Genomic DNA, 15,321 nt, shown 5'->3' with positions numbered 1-15,321 from the left:
TGTGGTAACCGGGCTGATATTGTGCACATGCTGGATTACTAAAGTCCAGTGGATGAACGTGACTGTCCAAACTCTTTGCACAGAGTAACGCTCACATTCGGTCGGGTCTCGTTGACGTTCATCCTGGAAATAATTAGAACGCACAATCACAAAGTGCTGAAAGGCGAGCTCATGTCGTGAAATTATTCTCAACTGGATTTTGTAACAGAATCCGATCCTTTTTGCGGGGTTCACTCTCCTCGTCTTGGCAGGAGTCCCGACCCTGCCTGAGGCGAAGGTGAATTCAGCACGCACCCCCATCACCAGCTTTCTACACGCTCTGCGATGTTTAATTCATATCTGCTTCACTTCATGAAACACACACGCACATCAGCCTGGATTCATGCTGACGGGTGGAAAAGAGTGATTCAATTATGTAGAAATCAACTTACAGAGGCGCTGGTAGCCTAGAGGTTGGTGTGCATGCCCCATGTACGGAGGCTGTAGTCGTCCAAGCGGGTGTCCCAGGTTCGAATCCAACCTGCATGTGGATCCTTTCCTGCATGTCTCTCCCTGATTTCTGACGCCATCGACTTACTCATCTCTAAATAAAGGCATAAAAAGCCCAAAAATAAACCTTTAAAGAAAAATAAATCAATGTACCACTGGTTAAATTTATTAGTTTTTGCAAACTGTCCTTGAAAAGATTTAATAAAAAGCTCATTTCAGGTTTCAAATTAGTTTACAAAATGTCATCTCATGGCAGAAACATGTCGACGAAAGAACGGTCCGTGCTGAATAGTGTGGATATAAAATAATCGTTAAAGGTAAGACACCACTGAGAATTATTTACACATCGTTTATATTAGCTCGGCTAACTTGATTTCCTGGCACTTGATTTGATCAATGACATGTACACATTTTACACAGTAGAAACCGACTGTATGTTTTTTTTTTTTTAACAGTGCAAATCGAAGACTTAAGGCTCAATCATGCTCGACGTCCAATACACATCCAGATCACACAGAGCGTTTCACTTCCTGTCTGTACTCTGCGTTCATCTCATCTGTCTCTCTGCACGTTTTCTGGAAGCTTCTGTCAGAGCAAAAAAACATGGAATGTTTCCAACAGTTTGACTTTTGATTTTCCAAATGTTTCATTCAGTGATTTTTTTTTAAGGGAAAATTCAAATTTTAAATTTTGATGCTCATATTTTGAACCAATGGTGCTTTAAAAAAAAGTCAACCTCCCCTTTATGTGCTTGAAATGTACACTCTGCCTGCATCTCTATACATAACTCATCTGTACATTTGTACACTTATTTAGCATCGTTGTATGACGATGGCGAATCAGCAAACAGCAGTCCTTATTTAGGGCGGTCCTGAGACAGAGGCAGGGCCGATTCTCCGAGGAGGGGACGGGGGGGACGGGGGACGGGGGGGGCATCATAACTGAGCGTGCTCGGAGCTCTGGTCGCTGTCGTGACTGTCCTCATTGGCTAAGGAGTCCGTCGAGTGGTGGAGCGCTGCGATGCCGGAAAACTCCGACGGCAGCAGCGTCCCCTTTTTCACATTCACCAGTTCTTTCTCTCGAGCTGCCGCCCCCTGCTGGCCGCCCTTCACTCTTTTCCACTTCATCCTCCTGTTTTGGAACCACACCTTCACCTGGGAAGAAGACGGAAGAATATCAGATGTGCTGCTCTTCAGGAGAACAAATTAAAATAAAACAAAAAAAAAAAATAATAATAATAATAATAATAATAATTTATACTTTATTGATCCCGCGAGGGGAAATTCGTTTTTTTTTTTTTTTTGCAAACAGTTCCAAAAATAATCAGGAAGCAAAGACTGACAGAAACTTTCTGTGAATGTTTGGCAGCCGTGTCTATTGCAGCAATTACGTGTGGATGTTCTGCTCCATCTGCCACTTGGCGTCTACCTGTTTTTCCCTGACTCAACACCGTATTTACGTCTCTCAGATTGATGATTAAGCTGTTGCTTAAAACGGCGACCACGTCAAGAGGCAGCAGAGGCCCCCTCTGAGTGTCGACACATGCGCCTGAGGGGGAGGAGGGGGCGGGAGGTGAGAGGAGGCTCGCTCCTGTCACGCAGGGTGGGGTAGAGTTTATTTTTGGGGAGGGTCATACTTGGGGGACTGAGCGGTCACATGGTCAGGAAGTGAGCCGACAGCACAAACGTTTGTCTTAAACGTCTCAGGGGCGTACGCCGTGCTGAGTCTCACCTCGGATTCTTTACAAGCCTTCAGTTCCCTTTCTGAGAGCGGGAGGGCAGGGGGGTCGAGGGGCGAGGAGAAGGGGGGGGGGGGGGGGGGGGGCAAAGGATCCAGCAAAGGATCACTTATATATGCCAGAGTCTGATGTCAAACCAAGTATGTGAGCCTCAAGGGTTACGCGCATAAACACACACACACACACACACACACACACACACACACACACACACACACACACACACACACACTTCAGACCCTCTTACCTGCACTGAACCCGTACTACTTTAGTCTGCTCAAATAATAACTAAAAATAAAGATGTGAATTTATTTTGACAAAGTGCTTCATTAAAAAAAAGGATTCAAAAGCGGGAGCTCAGTCAAGCGTGGAGCGTCGGTGGTCGTATTACTCCTGTGCTCATTTTTGTGGCATTAGACTTATCAAGAAACACAATCCTGTTAAGTTAACACGTTTAAAAGTACAATGGGGGATTTTGTATAATATGGTTTGCAAGTCTAAAGATGTCCAGATATCTTTTTTTAAAACCGGGTAAGACTTTCTCTAAAAGACTCATATCATTTATTTTAATACTCCTTCAGTTATTGTAAATTTCATTGTGTCCTTACTAACAAGATCAATATGAAATGGAATAATTTAAGTGCAGTTAAAAGTAGTTATATGTACATCAGAGGTTAAAAAAAACACTCCTTTTCAAACTAAATTAAGCCTGCTTTGATCCAAACTTTTACACGTCTTAAAATAAATGTTTATTGGGGGATATTTCTAACAAAAAGTTCAGATCTGTGGGTTTTCCCCCTCCATGTGTAAACTCCAAACACCGAGAAGATTTGGCTGCTGCGCCACCTCTGCCATGGCCTTCAATAAAACATCAGTCAAAAAAACTCCAAACAGCTCATGCTGTATAAATCAAGCTCCGCATACAGCCAGCTGTTTGCACTGCCAATATTTACCTCACTATCTCCTGGCTGTATATTTCCCCTGACAAACCCCCGACGTCACTCATAACTAACGCTGCTCAAGCTGGAGGAATTTCATGCGCTCTTTATGCCGCCTCGAGCCACAAAAAAAAGATTAATTGCAACAGTCTGGGAGGCTGGAGTGGAATAATCACGGCAGGCTCTGTGAGTTGTGGGCGTGTGGCGTTTAAAGGAGTTTCCCCTGACATGGAGGTACTCCTTCAAAGTTTCTCACACCTTTCCTAATTTAAAGCAAAAGCCGAGAGGTTAGCGGCACCGTTTATGAAACATTCATCATTTTTCAAGTCAACGTTTCTCATTCCTTCCTTCGATTGGGACAAACGGAAACCTGAATGCAACTGTGCAGGTTTACTGCTCACATTAGAGAGGAACTTAGAACACACCTGCAGGTGGCCTAGTGGTTAGTGCACGCATGCATGTAGTCCTCTAAGCAGGCGATGTGGGTTCGAATCTGGCCTGTGGCTCATTTCCCACTAATTCATATCTGCTTCACTTTATGAAACAAATACATGCTGATGATGGATGAGAAAAAAATGATTAAATTCTTTAGAAATGAATTTACCATGGCGCCAGTAGCCTGGTGGTTAGTGTGCACGCCCCATGTACGGAGACTGTAGTCATCCAAGCGGGCAGCCCGGGTTCAAATCCAACCTGTGGCTCCTTTTCCTTATCTCATTCCCCACTCTTTCTCTCCACCTGGTTTCTCACTGTATCCACTGTTCTATCTCTACAATTAGGCCCAAAAAGCCCCAAAATTAACCTTTAAAAAAAAAAAACAACAACACGCATACCTGCAGATATTTATATAAATGGATTCTCCTGAAGGAAGGTAGAGCTAATAATAACAGCTTGCTATCAGAAGTTGAGGCCTTGTGATTTTCTCATCTCTTGCATTGTGTAGAAACTACATCGCCTCATTCAGCGGTAAGTAAACTCACAGTATAAACTCCGTCATCAGTGACGCGCTTTGAGTGTGGGCTAGAGCACGCAAGAGGTAGAGAGCGAGTAGGGAGACAGGGAGGCGTCTGATTGGTTCATCAGATTGGTACCTTGAGGCAGACATTGGTCAAAGTTTTTACAGGCTTACAAACTGATACAGATGATGGATTTTCTTTGTTTCCTTTCTCAGAGAACATGAGTTATTAATTTCTGTCAGGACCTAAAGACAACTTCAACCAGAATCTTAAAAAGTGTATCTGGAGGAAATTACCAACCCTGCCTTTAAGCATGTGCTAGCATTTGCCAATATTAGTTTTTCTACCAAAACACCTCATGTCCCACAAGCTCGATGGCTGAATGAGTTCCATTGAGCGTCTAATATTTCTGCAGATTGGTCCCAATTCGCTCAAGGGGAAGTGGGTTAAATACAAATTACACTGGATTTCATTAGGTATTAATTCTAATGAGAACAGCCAGCATTAATGTCCTTAATCTGGACCTTTTCAACCAGCAGGCACATTAAAAATAAAATCTAAAAGAAAAATAGAATGGACTCATTTTTATCCCGAACAAGTTGCGGAAAACTTTGTGTAGACTTAGCTTATGGGAACTTTCCATTTAAACATGACATAAGACACTCAAGTCTGCACCAACACATCATCAATGAGGCTCACACGTGTGTGTGTTTGAGCACCTGAAGCGTCACCTAAAACTCCCCCCCCCCCCCCCCCCCCGTCTGTTCTTTACATTCAATCCCCACTGTATCACACTGCAACATATCACCGTCAGGATGTCAGCTAAGTGTGACTTATAGCTTCCAAGCGGGTGTCGGAGAACAACAGGCTGTACGCCGTTTCCTTCCCCCAACCGTTTGTCTCCTGTTATTTATTTCATGCGCCTGCTTCTTTTTTTTTTTTTTTTTACAGCAGCCGGCCCACGCTCAGAGACCAATTTGTGCTTTCAGGGGTAATGGGAGAGAGAGGAAGTGACTTGCTAGACAGCGTTTCCTCCAACCCCGTCTCCCTGCTTTGGTTCTGGGAGCCGCTTGAAAGAATAGACAGGAACATCTGGAATATGATAGTCCCGTCACACAGCCACATCTGGAGCACAATAGCCCCTCGCACCAGAGTTACAAAAACAACAGTAGCGAGCCGAAAAGCCTCCTTGTCGTCCCGGGGCCGACTCTGTTTTCACAACATGGCATTAATGTGCTAATGGGGGGGGGGCAGTAATGTCTAAACCCAGGGGGAAACAAGCTGTGGGTGGCGGGGACGTACTTGTCTTTCAGTGAGGTCGAGGTTGACGGCGATCTCGTAGCGCCTTAGTCGGGTTAGGTAGTTGTGGTGGGCGAACTCGGCCTCCAGCTCTCGGATCTGCTCCTTGGTGAACGCCGTCCTCTCCTTCCTGGGTTTGTTGCTCACGTCTGACTTGTAATTCCCGTCTTGGGACTCTGAAACCAAACACCGCACAGGTTTTCAGTTCCACTCAGAGCAGATTTATATGCAGCAAAAATAAAAAAAACAAAGCGGCTGTTATAATGGCAGGTGCAAGACGGCGGCGGCTTGGGGGGGGGGGGGGGGGAGGAAAGGTAAGAGAAACAATGGGAGCTGTCAGTCACACTTTATTGTTCGCTCGTTGTTTATGAACACTTTAAGCGCCTGGAAGGACTCACGGCAGCCTCACATGTGGCAGCTGGGCCGTTACAATCGTCCGACTCTTAGTCTGCCAACATGGCTTTCATTTGTCCGAGTCTTAAAAGTTTCTGCTGCCGCGACTTCATCTGTTAACTACGGAACAAAATGACTCGGCAGGACTCGGAAAAAATTAATTGAATACAAAAATAAAAGTCTTTCCCTTTCTGGGCTTTAGTCTATCAAATCCTTAAACATCACAGAAGTGTTGGATGAAGCGTTTTGGTTTCATGCAAACATTTTAAGCTAAGAATTGAGAGTTGACTAAAGGAGCTGCAGAACACAACATAGCCTACATGCCGACAACATCACGCATACACATAGACAGTAAAGTGCTTCTAATCTTAAAACCTCAAATAGAAGCCCATCCTGATTAAAGGCCCAGTCCCTTTTACTTCACCAGTGGAGCTGCATGTTCAATCAATCAATCAATTTTTATTTGTAGAGCGCCAATTCATAACAAGAGTTATCTCGAGACACTTTAGAAAAAAGCAGGTAAAAGACGTTACTATTACAAAGATCTAGCTTAACCCATCAGGACTACTTGAGCAAATCAGCAAATGTTTTGATTTAAAAAATGCAGATCTCCATCAGAATAAATAAGAAGAAGCAGCAGCGAGACACTCAGAGAAATAAAGATGTACTTTAATCCTGAACACGGGCGAGGTAGTGAGGGGGAAAAGTAGGGCTGGATACTCTGGACCCCATTGTGTGTGTGTGTGTGTGTGTGTGTGTGTGTGTGTGTGTGTGTGTGTGTGTGTGTGTGTGTGTGTGTGTGTGTGTGTGTGTGTGTATGTGCATCCATAGACTGTGAGCACGTCCTCTCAGAGTTTCCTGCAGCATAATAAAGACTAAAGAGATGTAAACATCAGTGAGTGAGAGGTGGGACGGAGACCTCTCTGCTGTTTGAGACAACTGACATGTTTACACGGCTCCTCAGCATAGTGACTACCAGGGCTCGCTCTCTCTCTCTCTCTCTCTCTCTCTCTCCTTCACAGTGCGGCAGGTTGGCAGAGATCGGCTGTCTCAGATTATCACCTGAAGAAGACCTCTGCTCGAAGCGTTGTGATTGTGATGTGATTAAATCTTTTTGTGACATTTGAACAAAGTCTGCGTGCAGATCGTCTTCCTCAGCCGGCTGTTTTTTAAACCGCCCTGCACCTTTGTGATGTGCGTTTGACTTCCTCCTTTTTCCGTCTTACAAAGAAACGTCAAATCACTAATTTGATGTTTAATTTATTTATCAGAATCCTAATTTTGTACATGATTAAATATTATATTTCTGGTGTAAATTCACAGTTTTATACTCTTTCTCATCTTTGCTGAGCACCAGTTGTGTTTGAAAATATATAAAGGCCCGCCTCGTGTTGACGCCTGTCGCAAATAAAGGCGGGGTCATTTTAAAGACTGAAGTAAAGTAATGCTCTGGTTATTTTTTAAAGATATTGTTTGGGCCATTTTTGCCGTCATGAGCAGCTGAAGAGAGAGAGGAAATGTTGGGGGGGGGGGGGGGGGGGGGGGGGGGGGGGATGACACAGCAAAGGGCCACCGCGAGGAGGACTACATTTATTTTATGTATGTTTTATTTGATATGGACAGACACAATATACAAAGACAATATAAAAACCACCCAATGCATGTATCAGAGTGTTTATAGCGGCTGCTAATTTGCAGCACTCGTCGCTAGAAGAGCTTTTGTGTAAATAAAAAATAATCTGGGTACAGTAGATTACCGTAAAACACACATTCAGCTGTGATAGAGCTGTAAACAGTCTCACATGAGTACTCGTCTGTCTCTGAACTAACCAGGATTCTGTGTCTCTCTTAAAAGTGTTAAAGTTCACAGTGAGCTTCAGGTGATCAGGTAGCGAGCTCCAGGGTTTTTACTCCTTTCACAGAAAAAAACAGTTTGAGCAGAAGATTATTTTTTTAAATGAAACTTTCCTGCTGCCACTTGAAGCTGCTCTGCTGCAGTCCTGAAGGTCTCTGAGTGTGTCTGCAGAGAGGCTGAGGAGCAGGTCCTTTTAAATATTTAGACACTAATGGAAGTCAATTTAATTTGTAAAAGGTAAAAATGTTGTATTTACTTAAAATGCGGCGGTGATGATGTCTTATTGTGAAGGCTCTGCGCAGATGTGATGACTGACTGGTTGTTCTGAGACCTGACCGTCAAACCAGAGGACACATCAGAGACCGTCATAGAGTTTAAAAACTAAAAGGCACAGTCGACCGTCAAACTATTTCTAACAATCCTAAAATAAAACACGACTCTGTAAACTCTGTACATGTGGCACGAGACATGACCGCTAGGCCCCGAGCCTCAGGACCCACCAACTACGACCCAAATGTATTTTATTTTTTAATCAATCAGATTTATTTAAAGAAGAACTGTTCAGTTTGGACCTCAGACGGTGCAAAGCGTGATAGAAAAAAGAAACTGAACGCAACAAACGTTTTTTTAAAAAGCGCTTCAGAGACTTTTTGACAACATTTTTCTTCCAGGCGACCCACTGAAAACAGCCCCGCGACCCACTTTAAGTTCCCGACCCACCCATTGAGAACCACTGTGCTAGGCTATCTGACGCCCCAAAGCTCGGGTTATTAGATTAAGTATTGCAATTGCAAGTCATGTATTTTCATCAAGGACAGTTTTTTTTTAATTTATTATTATTTTATTTTTTTTAAGATTTATTTTTCTGCTTTTTAATGGAGAGATAGGAGAGGAGCCACAGGCCGGATTCAAACCTGGGCCGCCCGCTTGGAAGACTATACGCCACCAGCACCCCTTTCAAGGACAGATTTCATGATTTCATGGAGTATTTTTGTCAGGACAGGTATATTTAACAAAATGCAAAGTGCCAATTTGTTTAACTTTTCTTTAGAGAAATGTTGGAATTATTTCTCCTTGTAACTTTGCTGAACGTTGCAGAGTGCCGTGTTCGTGGTGGACTGACATAACAAAGAGTTCAGTATAGACTGGCTCACTCTCTCTTTTAATTAGTTTGTTATGAACTGAAACAAAACAAATAAAAACTGACCGATAGAAACACAAATGAAAACAAATTGAGAATAATAATCCTCAGCACGTCATCATGTCAAAAGTTTCTGTTTTGTTATTTCCACAAACTTTCCAAAAGTCAATACGCACGCTTAATTTGCTCTCCAGAACTTTCCCGTTGTGCTCGGCCTCTGCGGTTCCTCTGTTGGACTCGCGCTGCACTCAGAAGGCAGCCGTGATTGCATGCTAATTCATCTGCGGTCCTGTCCTGCAGCGTGTGTTAATCCAGCAGGGCCCGCTTCAAGCCGCAGGACTGTAAATAGTCCTGCAGGACCCCAGAGCCAGACCCACAAACGCTGCGGAGCCTGAGGTCCCCGTTAAAGCAGCCTGAGGGATCCCCTGTTGTTCTGTTTTTCTGTCAGAAAGAGGATCTCCCTTCTAATTAAGTGGTTTTTTTTCTGGACTCTTTAGGGAAGGTCTGCAAAAGTGCTATTTGTGTAGTTCTGCTCAGTTTTAGAGAAATATAAACTGAAAGAATTCCTGCACGAGTTTTATGAAAAGAGACGGATCACAGCTTGACCCGCAGCCTGAGTCCAGCGCCCCCTTTGACCTTGAGTTTCCCTCCCTGTAATTTCAAACCGAGCGCTCTGACACACAGTACACAGCTAAAGGGAAAACGTATTTATCCGCTCTCTCTCCCTCTCTCTCTCTCTTTGTCTGGTAAACACAGACGCCGTGTAAAGAGAAATAAAAGAATAACACATCCAGCTGCTTCAGAGCGGCGGGCTTTTATGACACAGCCACGACACCGCAGCAATTAGGTCCCCGCTGTAACTTTCATCTCTCCACAAAAAAGGGGGAATAATATGAGAAAAACACACCCAGACAGGACGCGTCACCCCGGTGCTCCCGAATGAGCTCAGCGCAGGAGGGACAAATCTCAGAGGTAACGTCTCAATCCTTCTGGATGTCAGAATCAACAGCAACGTGCACGTTTGTTTCTTCTGCAAATTTAAAACCAGTAAAAGATGTGATTTTAATTTGATTTCTCTTCTGCTAAATGTTACCACACACACGAGAAGAGGTCAAATGCACCAACTAAACAATTTCACATCAAGGGAAAAGTGTCCTTTAGGCGACTCGATCCTCGATCTTTACAGCCCTGCACTCTTTTATTGTTCCACGCTGCACATCTAGCAACTTTAAAAAAGAGCAGCCACTCCCTTCACAGCATTAGTGGATCCAGACATTTAGAAAAAAAATGCAAAAGCTGACACCAAAAGGTCTCAATGACTCCCACTTTACCGCCAAAAAAACACAGGAAAAAAAAAATCAGGTAACAGAGAAAGCTGACACCAAAAATACCAAGAAGTCGACTCATCTCGTTTTGTCACCCTGCGGACTTCTTAGTGTAACAATCACAGCTGAGTCGATGGGGGGGGGGGGGGGGGGGTCAAGGTGCTTCATATTTGAGTGATACTTGAGAGGGTAACATTCAAATGAGCTCTCAGGTTTTGTTTTTATTTCTGAATCTAAATTCAGGTTTCGCTCGAGTTTCTGGTCCAGATGGTTTGAAACCTGAATCGGAGAGCTCGTTCTCGTGCAAACGGGCGGCTGTAATATTTAGACAGCTGATTGAGTCAGCGCCCCGCTACGCCCCCCCCCCCCCCCCCCCCCCCCCCCCCCCCCCGATAATCAGCCTGATTGGTGTTATAGTGTGTGTGGGGGGGGGGGGGGGGGTGCACAGCACATGTAACGAGTGTGCAGTGCGCTGTGAGTTTTGTGACAGGGGAGAGAGAGGGATTCAGAGGTCGAGGTTTCACAACGATCTCACAAAACACTTTCAATTCTGAGGTTAAATATTCGACTGCAACATTTTGCATGACGGATATTGAGCACAAGCAAAATCACACAAATGAAAATGTTGCTTTAATGCTCTTAAAAAACCTCTCTGACTTTCACGCATCTGGCAATTTAGGCTCAGACTGTAAATCTGACCTTTTGAGTTTAGGTTAAATCTGCAAGAATTCAGATTTTAACACATTTTTAGTTCCTTTATTTTCATTCTAAACTTAATTGTGTCGGCTTCTTTGCCTGTTTATAAAAAGCTCTTAAGAGCTCTGCTGCAGTTTGCACGGTGAAATCATAAAATGAGCTGGAAAAGGAAACAACAGGGAGTCGCTGACCACCAGAATCAGACGGCGTAGAGTTAATGATATACAGGGGGTAACAGTCGGTGGTCCTGTGCAGGTGTTATTCTGTGCATGCAAAAAAAAAAAAGGCTTTAAGGGGGGGGGGGGGGGGGGGGGGCGTCAGTCTCCTCAATCCTCAAAAGGACAGGGAGAACGGCGAGCACACTTTCCTTGGAAAACGTCGAGTGCTCACTTGTATCACGTTCCCTGTGATGACTCCGGTGACCCGACCCCGGGCGGTTTTGTCACGCAAAACTGACTGATTATCATGACGACTGCGGCTCATCTTTTTGAGTGCAGCATCCTCACAGAGGGCATCGCTCATGAGTGTGCAAATTAAAAAATTGTTTTAATTAAATTAAAATATATATTTTTTGAATTTAGAATGTTCAGGTTTTCTAAAGGCTTGTGTAGCCGTTAATAAATAATTTTTATCATAAATCATAAATTATTTAAGTTCAATTACCTCTATAAATTCTACACACATAAGCCTAGTGGTTAGTGCGCACGTCCCATATACAGAGGTTATAGTCCTCCAAGCGGGCGGCCCGGGTTCAAATCCGACCTGTGGCTCCTGTCCCCCGTATCATTCCCAGCTCCTTCTCTCTCTCTCTCTCCTTGATTTCTGACTCTATCTACTGTCCTGTCTCTAAGAAAATAAAACCATTAAAAGCTAAAAAAAAGTAACTTAAAAAAACCTTTACACATGGAGACCTGCGACCTGCGACCTGCAACCTCTCGGTGCTTTGCAAAAATAAATTCTTCCACACGTAGACAAAGTGTCCCTGAAGCTCACAGCACTATTTCACTTTACACCACACAAAATGTGGAAAATATCTAAAAACCATTAAATATAAAAAAATTAAAACATTTGGTAACAAACCAAAAAAGTGCTGAAGGATAAAACTGCTCACTTGTCTTTAAAAACTTTTAATAATTATAAACTCACGCTGGATGAAATAAATCAGTTCTGTTTGCTTTTAGTCCAAAATCAAACATTTCAATTCTACATTTTTCTTTAATTTCAGTGAACTCATCAGTGATTTATTTTTAGGATTTGAGAACAGAATAAAACCCTGAAAAGCTGCGTCGTCTGTCAGGGTGTTTAGTGCTGAGCGAGGCGCCGGCGCCCCCTTTTACAATCCGTGACATTAATTCTTTACTGTGAGCCTTCTGAAGAGCGTCGTAACAAACCAGATGTGATTTTATACTAAATGTGTCAGAAATAAGCTTTTTTTTTTTCAAGCATCCAACAATATCAGCCAAGACCTAAAAAAAAAAAATGTCCAGAGAGATTTTTGTTTTTCTGTCTGAGGAGCAAAAATCCAGATAAATGACAACTACGGGTGTTTGCATGTAATTTCTCTCACACTAATATTTCTGTAATGATGTTAGGGAAGGATTAAACATCAGGTTTTACTTGTGCAGTATGTTGAAAACGTCTTTTTTTATTTAGAGTATTCGTATTAACACGTCTGAAGAATGAAATCTGTTTGTTGTCTTTAAAATCTGAAACTCTCTGACCGGAGCTCTTCTTACCTGAACTGTCACTCTTCCTCTTGCCGTTCCTCTTCTCGGCCTCAGCAGGTGACAGAGTCTGTCTGCCAAAGTCTGCAGGCACACAGGAGGCCCCCGTAGGGGTGCTGCCGCTGCCCAGACTGGGTGTGCTGGCACACATACTGGGTGCACCGGGGTGGCCCAGGTCAGAGGGTGAGGGCCCGTTGTCATGGGACGAGAGGGAGTGCGGGTGACAGAGGTTGTGGCGCGGGCCCCCCCCAGGTGAGGGCATCTGTGGGATGTGCCAGGACGCGTGGTGCTGAGGCGGGATGTGATGCTGCTGGGAGGGCAGGTGGCCACGGTGAGTGTGGGGGTGGGGGTGGGGGTGATGGTGGTGATGTTGCCCGGGAAACAGGCCGTCGTCCACCTGGTAGCTGGAGATGATGCAGGGCGAGGGAGAGGAGGTGGAGGAGGACGAGGAAGAGGAGGCCAGGTCCGGGTAGGAGACGTGGTCCGAGCGTCCGTGCAGGGTCAGGGGGGACTGAGTGAAGGCGGGGTGCAGGGCCTGAGCCGGGGCGTGGGGGCTCCGCAGGCAGCTGAAAAGTGTGTGATCCATCGCGGGGGAAACACACACACACACACTCACACACACACACCCTCCAGAAGATTTAGATCGAAAAACAGTAAAGTTATTCAAAAACAAAAAGATCCAAACACATATCCAAGACGCTTCTCCTTTTTCCCTCGACTGCCCAAAACTTTTTTTTTTCCTTCAATTTAACAAAAAAAAAAAATCAAACCCTGAAAAAAGTCAGAGTGGAAAGTAAAGTGCGTTTAGTAGTAGGCGTCCTGCGATAATCCGGAGCGTGCGGCCGGTTGCCAGGCTGTACAGGATAAACAGTGAGCCGGGATCAGCTGCAGCAGAGCCTCTCGGATGTCAGGAGGAGCAGGGGGACCGGAGCTCGAGGCTGGGAGCAGAAGGAGGTTCCTAGGAACTGCAGAACGAGGGGAGCCGGCGGAGGGGGATGTTATAAATAGGGTGTAACGTGAGAGGGAGGCTGGGTCACAGACTGCATACGCGCTACTGACCACATACATATGATCGCCCTCCAAAAAGCTCAGCACAATAAATCTGCACTATTAAAAATGGCTGAGCCTCAGGAAAGAGGGGCCGTTTATTTTGGAGTTGGATCTGACCTCCAGTGGCCATCTTTTCTTTTTTTTTTTTTCCTGCAAGAAAACAGCCTTAATGGTTCATGGGGTTGGGGTGGGGTGGGGTGGGCCGGGGGGGGGGAGAAGGATTGATGGTCGGGGTTTAAGGGGAGGGTGAGGTGTCAGGGGTTAATTCAGTGTCACCCTGTCTTTGTCAGTTTTGACCCTTTGAAATACTGTTAGTCCAGAGGAGGAAGGCGAGGACCCTTGTTTGCTTCCTTAAGAGCGAGGAGGGTTTCCTTTGCCCAAAGTTTTGTCTGCAGGGTCTAACCCTAACCCTAACCCTGAAAATAATGCTGTGATGTTAAAAAACTTAAATCAGTCAGGGTGCCTTTGACGCCCCTCTACTTTAAGACAGTTATAAAAGTTTTATTCCAAAGTGATAATCAAAAACAAAAACATTTAAAGTAGTGAAAGAGGCTCTGGAGTGAAGTTAGGCTGATCGTTTTATAATTCAAGTTCTTCCTTAAAAAAAAAAACACAGTTTATCTCTTTTACAAATTACAAGAACAACAAGGAGAATAAAGTTGAAAATTATAAGAATTAAGTCAAAATATATTTTAGATTTGAGTCTTATTATCACGATATCCCAAGAATGAAGTCGGACAAGGACAGTGTCTTAAAAAAAACAGATAAAAGTCAGAGTTTTCAGACTTTGCTGAGCCTCATTTGAACGCAGGCAGGTCGTCGCTTTTCTGATATTCTCCATCGAAATAACACACAGACTAACGTTACCGAAAAATGACCAATTTAGTCTTGTAAAATTACGACTTTAAGGTTTTTTTTACTCAAACATTTACTCCTTTATTCCTCTAATATTGAAGGAATAGTTCAGTATTTTGAAGAGGTGTTGTGTAAGACAGTCAGCTCTGACCCTTTCAAAGAGAAACCGGTATAGATTACTATATTTTCCTGGGAGCTCCTGAGCTCTCTTGTCTCGTAGGTTCCCTAGCCCAGAAACAGGAAGTGGTTATGGATCCCAAAGTGAGGTCAAAAAGCTCAAAGGAACGGTAACAAAGGTAAATGTGTGATGTCATAAGGTCAATGTGTGATGTCATAAGGTGGATATTACTTTGGACTCGTCAGCTGAGCTGTCTGAGAGTTTGTTAAAGTGAAATGAGACATTCAGAGATGCAGCAGTGTCCTTCTTTTAAAACACTGAGACTACATGGAGACACTGAGGACGACTATCTACGGTGAGCCTGAAGGGACAAAATAACGTGACATTAATCAGGATTTAAAAAAACGGATGCATTAATTTTGGACCTTTGGACCTCGTACCTGTTTAATGCATTTACGCTGAAAGGCCAACAAAACATATAACATAATTTGTGATTCATCCTAATTTGCTTTCTTACTTTTTTTTAGAATTATTTTGTAAAATTAAATTTAAATTTTGTGTGTTAGTGAGTTTCTTCAGAGGGTTGTAGATCTCTGTCGACAGACTGTTACCTTCATGACGGAGAACTTGTGTCAGTATGAAGCTGTTTGGATCTAAAAAGTCTGACCTTCATGAGGATTTAGATTTGATTGTTCTGTAAATATCGTCACTTTTATGTCTAACGCCTACGAGGTTCAGAAAACA

The 15,321-nt window shown here is 43.9% G+C and overlaps 1 protein-coding gene across 1 annotated transcript; it reads right to left on the bottom strand.

The window, feature by feature from the left end:
- Positions 1–648: 648 nt before the first annotated feature.
- Positions 649–13,536, bottom strand: meox2a (mesenchyme homeobox 2a). The gene is made up of 3 exons (XM_061049814.1): positions 12,567–13,536; positions 5,424–5,596; positions 649–1,643 (listed from the first exon to the last, which is right to left on the bottom strand). The coding sequence occupies exons 1-3, from the start codon at positions 13,138–13,140 to the stop codon at positions 1,425–1,427; spliced, it is 966 nt and encodes a 321-aa protein (XP_060905797.1). The 5' UTR covers positions 13,141–13,536; the 3' UTR covers positions 649–1,424.
- Positions 13,537–15,321: the final 1,785 nt, after the last annotated feature.

The sequence above is a fragment of the Labrus mixtus genome, chromosome 11, assembly GCF_963584025.1.
Source record: "Labrus mixtus chromosome 11, fLabMix1.1, whole genome shotgun sequence".
Lineage (NCBI taxonomy): Eukaryota > Metazoa > Chordata > Actinopteri > Labriformes > Labridae > Labrus > Labrus mixtus.
Note: the sequence above shows the minus strand (reverse complement) of the source record. Positions and strands in the feature narration are given on the sequence as shown.

What these genes read in the sequence shown, in the direction of transcription:
- meox2a (XM_061049814.1), bottom strand. Translation starts at nt 13,140, where the DNA reads ATGGATCACACACTTTTCAGCTGCCTGCGGAGCCCCCACGCCCCGGCT. An exon ending in GAGGAAGAGTGACAGTTCAG is followed by an intron (nt 5,597 to 12,566) that starts GTAAGAAGAGCT and finishes GTTTGGTTTCAG; the next exon opens with AGTCCCAAGACGGGAATTAC. An exon ending in TCGACCTCACTGAAAGACAA is followed by an intron (nt 1,644 to 5,423) that starts GTACGTCCCCGC and finishes TCTTCTTCCCAG; the next exon opens with GTGAAGGTGTGGTTCCAAAA.